Below are 12300 nucleotides of genomic sequence, written 5' to 3' on the forward strand. Positions count from 1 at the left end.
AGTAATTGAAAATATGTAAGTAAATCTCATGATTAAAAATAAAACTCAATTTGATATAAGAATTAACACTGAAATTTATACAACTCCAAAACTAAAATTACTGAATTTAAAATCAAACTTGTTATCGTTATATATATTAGGGTTGAAAACGAACAACATGTTTTAGAACATTAACGCTATACACGTTTGAACTTCAAAACATCGAAGTTGCAGATATTTTTGAAAGCAATAGCTAAACAAAAGACATTGAAATCAATAAATAGCTAAATTTTCGTGGAGATATATAATTCCCACATGTTTTAGCCATTACTTCTCATGATTCTCCAAGATTTTTTTTTTTTGAAAACGGATGCTTTAGCGACCAAATCGTGTGGGTGTGGCTGATGCTAAGTATTATTCGTATCATATGTACAACGATGATATTTTAAAAGTTGATATAAATAAAATAATTTTTTATTTTAACGAAAAGAGAATACCATGATATCTGTGGTCCAGATCCCAAACCTTAGTTAGACAGTATAAATTAACGTTGCAAAGTCTAAAGAATAGTTCATCACAATTTTGAGCTCTTTAATATAATCATTAGAAAAAGCAAAAAATTATAATGAAAACACAGTCACAGCCTCTTGAAGCCCGTCGCTCTGCAAACTATCGACCGTCTCTTTGGAAGCACGAGAATCTCCTCTTGCTCGGGAACAAATATGCGGTATATGTATGAAAATCTATATATACAACGTGTCATATAAAACTATTTGATATATTAGTATTCAGGAAGTTACTGTATAGTGATAATATTTTATACTATATGCAGAAAGAGGACAAAATCGAGAGAGCTAAGTTATTAAAGCAAGAAGTTAGTAGAATGCTTGATGAAACAGAGGGTTTACTTGAACAGCTAGAGCTCGTTGACAATTTACAAAGACTCGGAATTTCTTACCATTTCGAACGTGAAATCAAGAAGATTCTAACGAATGTTCACGTAAGACATGTGAGACACAGAAAGAGGGTAGATCGGAAGAGATCTGAAGACTTATATGCGACTGCCCTTATGTTCCGACTCCTAAGGCAACATGGTTTGAATATCGCACAAGGTTGAAACTTGAAAGCAAAAATAAATATATATACATTGCTTAAAAGAATACAAACGAATATTGACATATAATCTATTTTTAGAGTTCATTTATAATTTATAAATTAGAAAATGAATGTTGATTTGAAAATTTTAACTATATATTTCTGATTCTGGACTTGCACGAAAAAAAAAATATTTGGAATATATCAGTCATGTTGTTTTATTTTATTATATACATATATATATATAATCAAATAAAATTGTGGTTTACTATCACTGCAGATGTTTTTTACTGCTTTTTTGGAGATGGCTTGGATGATGAAGACATCAAGAGTGTTCTTTCACTATACGAAGCTTCATATCTCTCGACCAGATTCGATACTAAACTGAAAGAGACCATATACTATACAACAACACGACTTAAAAAGTTCGTGGAAATGAAGAACAATGAGACCACATCTTATGTTCGAAAGATGGTGATACGTGCGCTAGAAATGCCATACCATCGGAGGGTGCGAAGACTAGAAGCAAGATGGTACATAGACGTGTATGGCGAGAGACACGACACGAACCCTAACTTACTAGAATTGGCGAAACTTGATTTCAATTTCGTACAAGTTATCCATCAAGACGAGCTCAAATCTCTCTCTAGGTAATCTAACTTAAACAATACATGATTCGTCTTGAAACTCGTTTTTCGTTTATGTTAATGTTGGAATTACTAGTTTTATGTATAAGTTTAAAAAAACGAACACTGAGATTTAGCGAATATAGTCTCTCTGTTTCATATTAAGTATCGTTGTAAATAATTTTTTTCCTTCCAAAATAAGTGTCGTTTTCGATTTTCAATGCAAAATTTATTAATTTTATTCAGCGATTTATTTTTCTATTGGTTGAAATATAGTTAGATGTATGTGTTTTTGTATAAAAATATACAAAATTAATTGTTTCCTTAATCCGTGTGAACAAACCCAAAACGACACTTAAAATAAAACCTCAAGGAATAGGTTATCTGGTTTTGAGTTATAGATTCATGATTATTCTCTAGTTATAAGACTTTAGTAAACATTAATGGATTTATATATAACCGATCCAAGAAGGTAGGAGTCAGTCAATCTGAAAAGACCAAAAAATACTTTCTCTGTTCCATAAAAAATGTTGTTTTAGTTTTTTTTTGTTTTAAAAAATGTTATTCCACGTTTCCAATGTAATTATTCACATTAAACACTTTCTTTCCCTTTTATATGACCAATAGATATTTTGTTAAATTATTTTTATTTAAATAGTTATATAATAAATAATGATAGATTAGTATATTTTGTTAGTTTCTTAATCTGCGTGAAATATGTCTGAATAACATTTATTATGAAACGGAAGAGTATACATGATCATCTCAAGAAACATATTAAGAATTTCATATTAAAAATGAACACAACCAGACTAAGACATAAATGACACATAACTATTTATTCATTGTTAATTGTTTTCAGTTGAAAATTCATGATTTGTCACGGTATATATGTTAAGATTTTTTTAGAGATTAAATGCAATTTATATATACTTTTAATATTAGAAATCATAGAAAAGTAAATGGTTGCATTTCTAAAAATGTACATAATAGGTTACTATGTAGACCGTAGACGCATACAACAGCCATTTTAAACATTCAAAAACATTAATTCTTGTTTCATCAATTATCTGTATGAAGCAGCTGGTGGAGCAAGACGGGATTAACAAAAATCCTTGATTTCGTAAGAGATCGAATAACGGAGAGTTATTTCTCGAGTGTTGGAGTAATCTATGAGCCTGAGTTTGCACATCATCGACAAATGCTTACAAAAGTATTCATGCTTATTACCACTATCGATGATATATACGATATATATGGGACACTGGAGGAGCTCCAACTATTCACAGCCATTGTTGAAAAGTATTCAAAAATATTTATAAGCCAGATTCATTTCATGGTTATAAATTTTTTTGTTTATTTCTTTCTTTTAACCTGATACCTTTTTTTTGTCATTTAATATATTCATTATGCAGATGGGATGTGAATCGTCTCGAAGAACTTCCCAAGTACATGAAGTTGTGTTTTCTATGTCTCATCAACGAAATCAATCAGATTGGATATATAATTCTAAGAGACAAAGGATTTAATGCGATTCCTTACCTCAAAAAATCCGTACGTATTCTCGCTGTGTAGATGTCATTACTTAATTCAACTGAATGTGCATGCAAATGTACCTATGCTTGGCATTCAAAATGCCAACTACACGATTAAGTAAATATTTTTCCCCAATGGATTTTACGAAAACAAATGAATACTAGATTAATCTTTTCTAATATGGATATTCATACATTTTCTCCAAAATCACTTTTAAAATTCATTTTTGTTTTCTCTACTTAGTGGGCAGATATGTGTACAACTTTTTTAAAAGAGGCAAAGTGGTACAAAAGAGGTTACAAACCTAAACTCGAAGAGTACATGGAAAATGGTTGGCTCTCAAGTTCTGTCCCTACAATACTTCTCCACTTGTTATGTCTATTCCCCGACCAAAACCTAGACATTCTTGTCTCCTACCACCACCATGTTATTCGAAACTCTGCCACAATCCTCCGTCTCGCTAACGATCTCGCCACTTCTTCGGTTAGTCATGGTTTCACAACTTGATAGTATTATTAGTACATATTACAAAATTTACAAATGTTTAACAGATAGTAAAAGCCTAAAAGGGTCTTAAACAACAATTGCAAACTAATGACTTATTAAAGAAACCAAAAAAAATTATAAGAAAAAAATAAAATAAATGACAACTTCTACAAGAAATTTACATTAATTAAATTTTCTTCAAGTATATACTTGAATGTCCTTAAATAGTTGGGATCCCAAACAAATCGTAATATGTAAAATAATGTATAAAATAATTATAATTAATATATATGTACATTTACGTACACACACATATATATATATATATATTGTGATTTGACTATTTCACACATACTTCACATATATTATTGGTTTTCCAGTAAAATATAAACACCACTTTCTACTTTTATACATAAGACACAGCTTAGTTATTTGTATACAAATATTTGTCACTAACTCGTAACTTCATTATTAAAATATAAAACATCAATCCTTTAAAACAAAAATCTAAAACACTAATCTCTTAAATACAGATAGATTATAAGATAAACATCTTTATTAAATATTGGAAACATAGATTATTAATATGTATTTTCCGTCTTTATTCTTGCACAGAAAAATATATTTTGACCCTCCCACAATTAACTAGTCTTTTTAAATGGACTAACAAATTATCGGGGCTCAGTGGCTCACACGTTCAAGACGGTATATAAATATATAGCGGTTTTATGCACAACATATGATATGTATTTATATATTATTTCTTTTGGTAAATATGTGAGAATGTAACAGAAGGAATTGGCAAGAGGCGACAATGTTAAGTCCGTACAATGTCACATGCATGAAACTGGATCTCCAGAGGCAGAGTCACGTGCGTACATTCGAGAAATGATCGGTGTGGCTTGGGAAGACTTGAACTTGGAAAGGAAGAGTTGTTGGCTACATCAAGGTTTCGTAGAAGCGGCAGCTAACCTCGGACGCGTGGCTCAGTGCATTTATCAGTACGGTGATGGCTATGGCAGTCCCGAAAAGGCTAAGACCGTCGATCATGTCCGGTCCTTGCTCGTCTACCCTGTTCCATAACCAGACAAATAATATTAGTTTATTTCCCTCCTCATAATATTGGTGAGAGTGCAGACATATATAGTTCCCTCCTCAAGTTGTGAATTATGTAGTTAAGAAAATAAAATTAAGAGCTTGTAAAATACAATAATCACAATGTTCAAAAAAAATATATACAATAATCAGCTCAACCATTGTTGTATTTTCTATCTTCTGTTCTTTCTGCTTCCAATTGACTACTATATTTTTTTTTTTAAATATTGATATCCACACAATATGATGGATAATTACAAATATAAACAAAATATCTTTGGTGAACAAAAATTAAAACAAACACATAATATCTTTTTTTTTTTTTTTGTAAACTGACACAGAATATCCTCAGTGCAAAATTCTTACTATCTCAACAAAAAATAAAAATAAAAGCTGAAAATGATGAAGAGGATATTTTATCTTTTCTACAAAAAAAAATATTTTATCTGAGATTCTCCTTACATATCGCTGTCTACAATTCAGTTACTGAATCTCAAATGAATTCCTAGCTTTTTTTTTCTTTCTTTTAAGAGGAGATTAACTCAATATGCTCCTGTCTCTCTTTAATTTTTTTTTATTTCTCCCTTTAATATAATACATTTTCTTTTTGATATTATTTTTTAATTTAAAAAGTGTGGCCAAAGACTAAATAACCCTTAATGAAATAGCTTAATTACAATGATCCAATCCAAATCCTAACCCGGATCCTAAGAGCACCCCCATTGAGGATTTATGGAGGGAGTTCACACAGAAATCAAGAAAAAAAAAATAACTCAATCATATGAACCATTCTCTCCTAAAGCTCGACTGAATCCCTCTCTTCTAAAATTCATCATGTAGCGCGGGTCCCACGTGTCGTGGTGGTCCGCGATTGGTCTAGTTTTTTTTTTTTTTTTAAATCAAAAAAATAAGAAAAAAATTTAATAATAAAAAATTGAAAAGATGAATCCAAGGGGAGTTCACTGATGCTCTTGCTCTAACTAAACGACGGCGTTCCCTTCTCAATCGTCACTTTTCTGATTTCACGTCTTCTTCCCAACTCTCCCTCTCTTTCTTGCGACGGCGAAACGAGAACCAAACTGGACCTCTTCAACTCACTCAATTCATCGAAGTCCGCAAAACAAAACAAATGACCACTTTGTGTTCTTTTCCATCTTCCCCGCGATTCTTCACCACCAAAGCCCCTCTTTTATCCTTCTCCATTCAGTTAGGATTTTTGTATTTTTAAGGGTTGTTTACAAGGGAGACCCAAGTTGGTAGTTAGGAGAGATAGGAGTCTTGGTGGGAAGGAAGTGGTTGTAGCAGCCTGTTGGTAACATTGGTTCATCTTCAAGCTCCTTAGCTTCTTCTGGTCAGGCTTCTAGAAATAACTCTGTAGCTAGAACCCTCAAGCTGGTGGTCTGCTTCATTGCCTAGACAGAGCTTGGAAGTAGACAAAGAAGACTATCAAAGAGAATTATGTTTCCCATGCCGAAGAAGCTGATAAAACAAAGCAAGCAAGGAATTATGGAAGAAACTGACAAGTCATAAGCCAATTAAGTTGTGTAAGAACAAGCCTTAGATCTTTATTTATTCTTTTGGATCTTGCATTGCATTGCACTGAATGTGTGTGTGTGTGTTCTTCATTTACAAATAGAAACCTGAGAGTCTCTGCGTTTCACTTTAACGATATTAGCAACATGGTGTAAGAGACTTGTGAAAGCTTGAGATTAGTGGTTGTGAAGGTAGCTTTGATGGCATTAAAGGCGTTGGGAAATGTTGTGACCACAGACCTGCTGAGAATCTCGTCTTGTAGAAGAAAGGTGGATCCTTGTGCTGGACCAGAAAAGTTGATGAGGTCTTCTCCGGCTCTCGAGAGTTTGCAACTCACAAAGTTGTTTGAATGATAAAGAAGGAATGAGAGCTTCTTGGGGCATTATCTTCGTTGGATCCTTGTCCTGGACCAGAGAAACGTTGGGAGCTTCTTGATGATTTTTATCAATTAGCTTTTGTATAAAATTATTGTATTGACAAAAATATTATTGATTTTATTTTTGTTGTTATGTTTGGAAAACCAAAGTAACATTCTTGATATGTATTACATGTACAAAAATTTGTGCTTTGGATGTCAAAAACATGGTATATGTTGCTAAATAGGTTTCGATAACTGGATTTTTTTTTTGGCAACGGATAACTGGATTTATTTGGTTTATTATGTGCAAAAAAATGATAATACCAAAAACGGATAACACATATTAATTATGAATTTTTTTTTTTTTGACAACAAGACATTCACAGACTCATATTGACTATGTAAACCAAATCGGTAACTCCGCATCCATGCAAACGACGAAAGACGGTTGTTTCCTAGCACTGCGTTCTAATATTATGAAATTAAATAATGTAAAAAAAAACTTTTATGAAATAAACACATACAGTTTATAACATGTTAAATGCATAGTACATGTTAAACACAAGTTGATTAATTCCCCATTGTTTAGTGCAGAGGCAAGCTGAACAGATTATGAAATAAACACATACATTTTGTAATCAGATCAGATTAAATATAGAGAAAGATCTAAATATATGTTAATATTTTCTTTTCGAAACACATTTTGTTTGTCCGTAAATGTTGAGTTTAAGTAATATATCACATTACACCTTCCATCATTTACAAATAATTAAAAAGTTATAAAACATTTATCTTCTTATTTTAGATTTTAAAAACGTTAATGTTTCATAAAATTCGTTTTGTCTTATTCACATTAAAATAATAATATAAAAAACAATCATGTAAAAATGCATGCATAGCACATGTTAAAATAATAATTTAAAAAGCACTCAGGTAAAACATATATCCGTTATATACATAAATTTAATATTATAATTACACTTAATAATTCTTGGTAATCTTCAAGATAGTAATAATACTAACTTATACATAGTAATACTTTGGCAAATTTTAATTTTTATTAGTAAAACCATGTCCAAGTGAAATACTTCGTAATAAAAGCAATGATTTTATATAATGAATGTCATTAAGGAAGAGTATTACATAAACAATTTATCAGAAATAAGTATTTTTATAGATTCTTCTCACTATAACCTTATGATTCACATAACAACCATGAAAGTTAGAGAATCATTTTGAAAAAATGATAAATATTCTTAAAACTATAGAAAATAATCATCTAAATAGTTTTAATAGTCTTACTGACTATATACATAGTCTACTAATAGAAAATATATGAGTTATATATGTTAAATATACGTAGTACTTGCAATATATAGAAGTTTTAAATTACACATAATAAAACCAAGTAATCCTAGTGTCCAAATTACACATAATAAACTCAGTGATTCTAATAGTTCGAATTACACACAATAAATCTTGTAATCTTCTGATTACACACAATAAACTCAATAATCGTAGTAGTCCAATTACACACAATGAAAACCTAATAAAGAAAATCGTGTGTGTCAAAACTACCAGAATAATCTTGAGCCAAAATAGTTGCACCGATTTGTTGTGTACCTCTCCTTCTATTAAACCACTATTATCATATTCTATGACCATATAAAAGTCTTACTATACTTCAAAATGAAGTAAAATAAACCAAACCCCATAAAAACAGTTCTTAAAAACATTTTAATGATATACACTTCATTTTAGTTATATTCCAGATAAAATTTCTGCAAAAACGAACATAATAATCTTAAAACCTAAAAAACACAATTAAAACTCATTTTCAATCCTCTGAAATTCTCAGTAAACATTATTTACATTATCCAAGATATACAGTTTATTTTAATGATATTCTATATAATTGTGTTTTAAAAAAACAGATATTATAAATTTTAAAAATGGATAAATTATTTTTAAACAGTTAATGAAGTTTCAGTCATGTAGAAAAATAAAAGGGAAAAGGTCACGTTAAAGAAAAAAAGAGAAATGGACAGAGATATTACATTGGTTAAAATTTATTATGGGACCCAGTTGATTTTTAATATATTGATATAAATTTAATTCATAGTTTAATATTGTAATGAGGTTGCAAATTTTGTTAAAAAAATTAGAAAGTTAATTTGGGGATCACAAAGAGAGAATAATATATATATATATAGTATATTATATTACCTATTGAATTGACAAAACTCAAAACTGATAAAATTTATTAATATACTATATTTATTAGTTTACAGAATATTAATTTATTAAACTTAAATTATATTATATATTCAAATATTAAAGTCTCCTTAGGTCACCGGTTTAATTTTAATAGATATAAAAATTATATTAATATTAGGTTTAATCAATTAAATTGATTGGAAGAAAGAAGAAAATTAATTAGTCTATATTAATACTTATTAGGTCTGATTGTTTAAATTAATCGGTAACTAAAGTTAAGTTATAAATTTGTATCATAATAATTTTTAAAAGTTTATTATTAAATTATAAAAATAAGGGTTGACAAAAAAAGAGAAAAAAACAATAAAGCTTAGAAAAAAATTATGACTAGCAAAAAAAGAAATATTAAATAAAGATAGGGACATATGTATGCTTTAATTGTTGTAATATATAAAGGATTACGTAAATATATAGTATTGTGGTTTAAATATATATTAATGAACGATTTATGTATTTCGTTAATTACTAGTGTTTTCAAATTTTGATTTTAAAATTACAATAACATGATTTTAAATATGTAATTTATTTTATTTGAACTGTTTTTTAAACTGTTATAAACTATTTTATCTTCTTGGTCTGTCTTTCTTTCACATGATTTGATATTCACAGTTTGAACTCCAAGAGGAGATATAAGGTCTCCTTGTTGGAAACCTGTTGGTTGGTCCGATGTAGTCCCATTGATTCTGGCCGGAAACAAAAGAGAACTGATACACGATATAATCCAGATAAAATTCACCTCGTAGAATCGAAATTCTTCGCAATATCGATCTTTAAAGTAAACTTTTGAAAATACTAGGGGTTAACCCGGGCTACGCCCGGGATTTTTATTTTTTTCTAATTTAAGTTGTTAAATTATTTATATTTAGGCTATGAAATATATTTATATAAATGTTAAGAATGCATGCCATACTTTAAATTTATTTTTAAATTTTAACACGTTAAATTAACATAATTTTTACTATTTAAATATTTTTTTGTAATTTTGTTGGCTATCTAGTTATCATATTTAGCAAAACTATCTTTTGAGTGTTGGAATAAATGTTTTAGATATTTAATTAAACTGCAGAGTATTTTTGGATCGACCACATGCTCAGCAATCGATCGATCCGTAAAAAGATGGTTGATCTCCTTGGCCAGGTTAGTACAATTTTAGCAAAAATATCTTTGATTTTAAAATATTAAGTATATAACTATTCTTTGAACATATTTTTTTTTGAATTGTATTTTTTGATTAAAATATTGTATTATAATGTTTATGTAAAATTTTTTGTGATGTTTGAATTGTGCTGTTCGTATACTTAACCTAGATGATATTGATGTTTAACAATTTATTGTTTTTTGGAAATAGAAAATAATGATATATCAAAACGTATCTAATACTTGTTAAATCATAGTATAATGTAAATTACATCCATTATTTGAAAATAACCATTTATTGTTTTTATTTATTTATTTTAATCAGAAATTATTTTTATATAAAAACATTATTCATATATAATATAATAGTTTAAGTTTGGAAGATTAATCTATATATATAAATTATGTATATTTAAAAAAAAATTAAGACATTATATATAGAGTAACTGGATAAAAGCTGAATTTCTTATCTTGAAAATCAAATATTTATATTTTTGTCTTCATGTTATACTTACCAATCCATCATTGATATTTATAACTCAGTATGTTTTAAAAAAAACTTAGTTTTAAGTAATAAACGAATTTAATAAATTAAATTCATCACCTATAATGTTTTGTAAACTATATTTGAAAACTCTCTAAAATTATATTTTAAGCATAATATTACTATTATCTAATTTAAGTTATTTTAAGCATAATATATGCTAAACCAACTTAAATTATATTTACAATAGGACCATTCTAAACCGGTTAATAAACCAAAAATAATACTAAACCAACATGAACCAATACTTGATTCGGCGAGGAAGGAAGTGTTTCGGGATAAACGCTTGAATGGTTATTAACTGTAATGGTTTGATCATGAAAGAATTAGTATGAATATTAACAATAAAATTATGGATTAGATTAATTTAAATTTGTAAGAATACTTTTGAGTCTATGAAAAGCAATTTAATTCCCATTAATAAGTTTGGCTTTTGGAAGTTGCGGGTTTTCCAACAATGAATTCACCTAACAAAAAGTTCGTTGTTATAAAAAATCTCATTCAAGGTTATTAAAGGTTTTTGGGACGGCAAGAGTTGATGGTGGAACCATTTTTTTGCTTGAATGCTTTGAAGTTTTTCTTGATAGTGTGAGGTTGATGTTGATGGGATAATGAGTTTTATAGGAACTTTCTTGATGTAAAACTATACATTTGTTTTTGTTTAATGTGGTATTTCTATTTTTATATAATTTACTACCATTTTAAGATAGATGTACATTTTAAGATAGATGTTTAAATCTTAATGTACATTTTCATTTTTTAAAATGTGTATTTCCATTTCTTATATTTTTACTTACGTTATATCTATATTTTATATTTTAAACTCGATATTTAAATCTTAATGTACTTTTTCCTTTTTTTTAATTGTGTATTTAATTATATTATATATTTTACATTTTAAGATAGATGTTTAATGCTTAATGAACTTTTTCCATTTTCTTAAAAAAATGTGTATTTACTTATTATTATATATATAATTCACATATTATATATATTTACATTATTTACTTATTATTTATTTTCATGTAGATGTATTTCTATTTCATGTACTTTTTATTTACTTAATATCTCTATTTTACATTTTAAGATAGATGTTTAAATGTTAATGTACGTTTTCCATTTTTTTTTCAAATTGTATATTTCTATTTGTTATACTTTCTATTTATGTAATATCTATATTTTAAATTTTCAGATATATTTTTAAATCTTAATGTAATTTTCCATTTTTTAAATTGGGTATTTACCTATATTATATATTTACTTATTATTTATTTTTATTTTTATTGTGTATTTCTATTTCTTATACTTTCTATTTAATAATAATTTTATATTTTAAGATAGATTTACATTTTAAGATAGATGTTTAAATACTAATGTACTTTTTCCATTTTTTTAAATTGTGTATTTCCTTTTCTTATACTTTCTATTTGCGTAATATCTATATTTTACATTTTAAGATAGATGTTTAAATCTTAATATATTTTTTTCATTGTTTTTAAGTTGTGTATTTCTTTTTCTTATACTTTCTATTTACTTAATATCTATATTTTACATTTTAAGATAGATGTTTAATATTTAATGTATTCTTTCCATTTTTTTTTAAATTGTGCATTTACTTATTATTGTATATATAA

At 27.8% G+C, this 12300-nt stretch overlaps 1 protein-coding gene and 2 long non-coding RNA genes across 4 annotated transcripts; 2 read left to right on the top strand and 1 right to left on the bottom strand.

Annotated features, from left to right (window-relative positions):
• The first annotated feature begins 500 nt into the window (after window positions 1–500).
• On the top strand, window positions 501–4993 carry LOC106440545 (terpenoid synthase 3, chloroplastic-like). Of its 2 annotated transcripts, none has more exons than XM_048738670.1 (7): window positions 501–712; window positions 812–1091; window positions 1355–1724; window positions 2784–3002; window positions 3116–3254; window positions 3480–3719; window positions 4515–4993. In XM_048738670.1, the coding sequence occupies exons 1-7, from the start codon at window positions 605–607 to the stop codon at window positions 4803–4805; spliced, it is 1647 nt and encodes a 548-aa protein (XP_048594627.1). In that variant the 5' UTR covers window positions 501–604; the 3' UTR covers window positions 4806–4993. The 2 variants fall into 2 exon arrangements, with proteins under 2 accessions (XP_048594627.1, XP_048594628.1); XM_048738671.1 differs by having other exon boundaries at window positions 542–706.
• Window positions 4994–5450: 457 nt separating this feature from the next.
• Window positions 5451–9873, bottom strand: LOC125577318. The gene is made up of 2 exons (XR_007315714.1): window positions 6458–9873; window positions 5451–6296 (listed from the first exon to the last, which is right to left on the bottom strand). It is a non-coding gene; the product is annotated as an uncharacterized LOC125577318 (long non-coding RNA).
• LOC106444520 lies at window positions 5918–6950 on the top strand. The gene is made up of 2 exons (XR_001288265.3): window positions 5918–6361; window positions 6454–6950. It is a non-coding gene; the product is annotated as an uncharacterized LOC106444520 (long non-coding RNA).
• Window positions 9874–12300: the final 2427 nt, after the last annotated feature.

The sequence above is a fragment of the Brassica napus genome, chromosome A8 (assembly GCF_020379485.1).
Source record: "Brassica napus cultivar Da-Ae chromosome A8, Da-Ae, whole genome shotgun sequence".
Lineage (NCBI taxonomy): Eukaryota > Viridiplantae > Streptophyta > Magnoliopsida > Brassicales > Brassicaceae > Brassica > Brassica napus.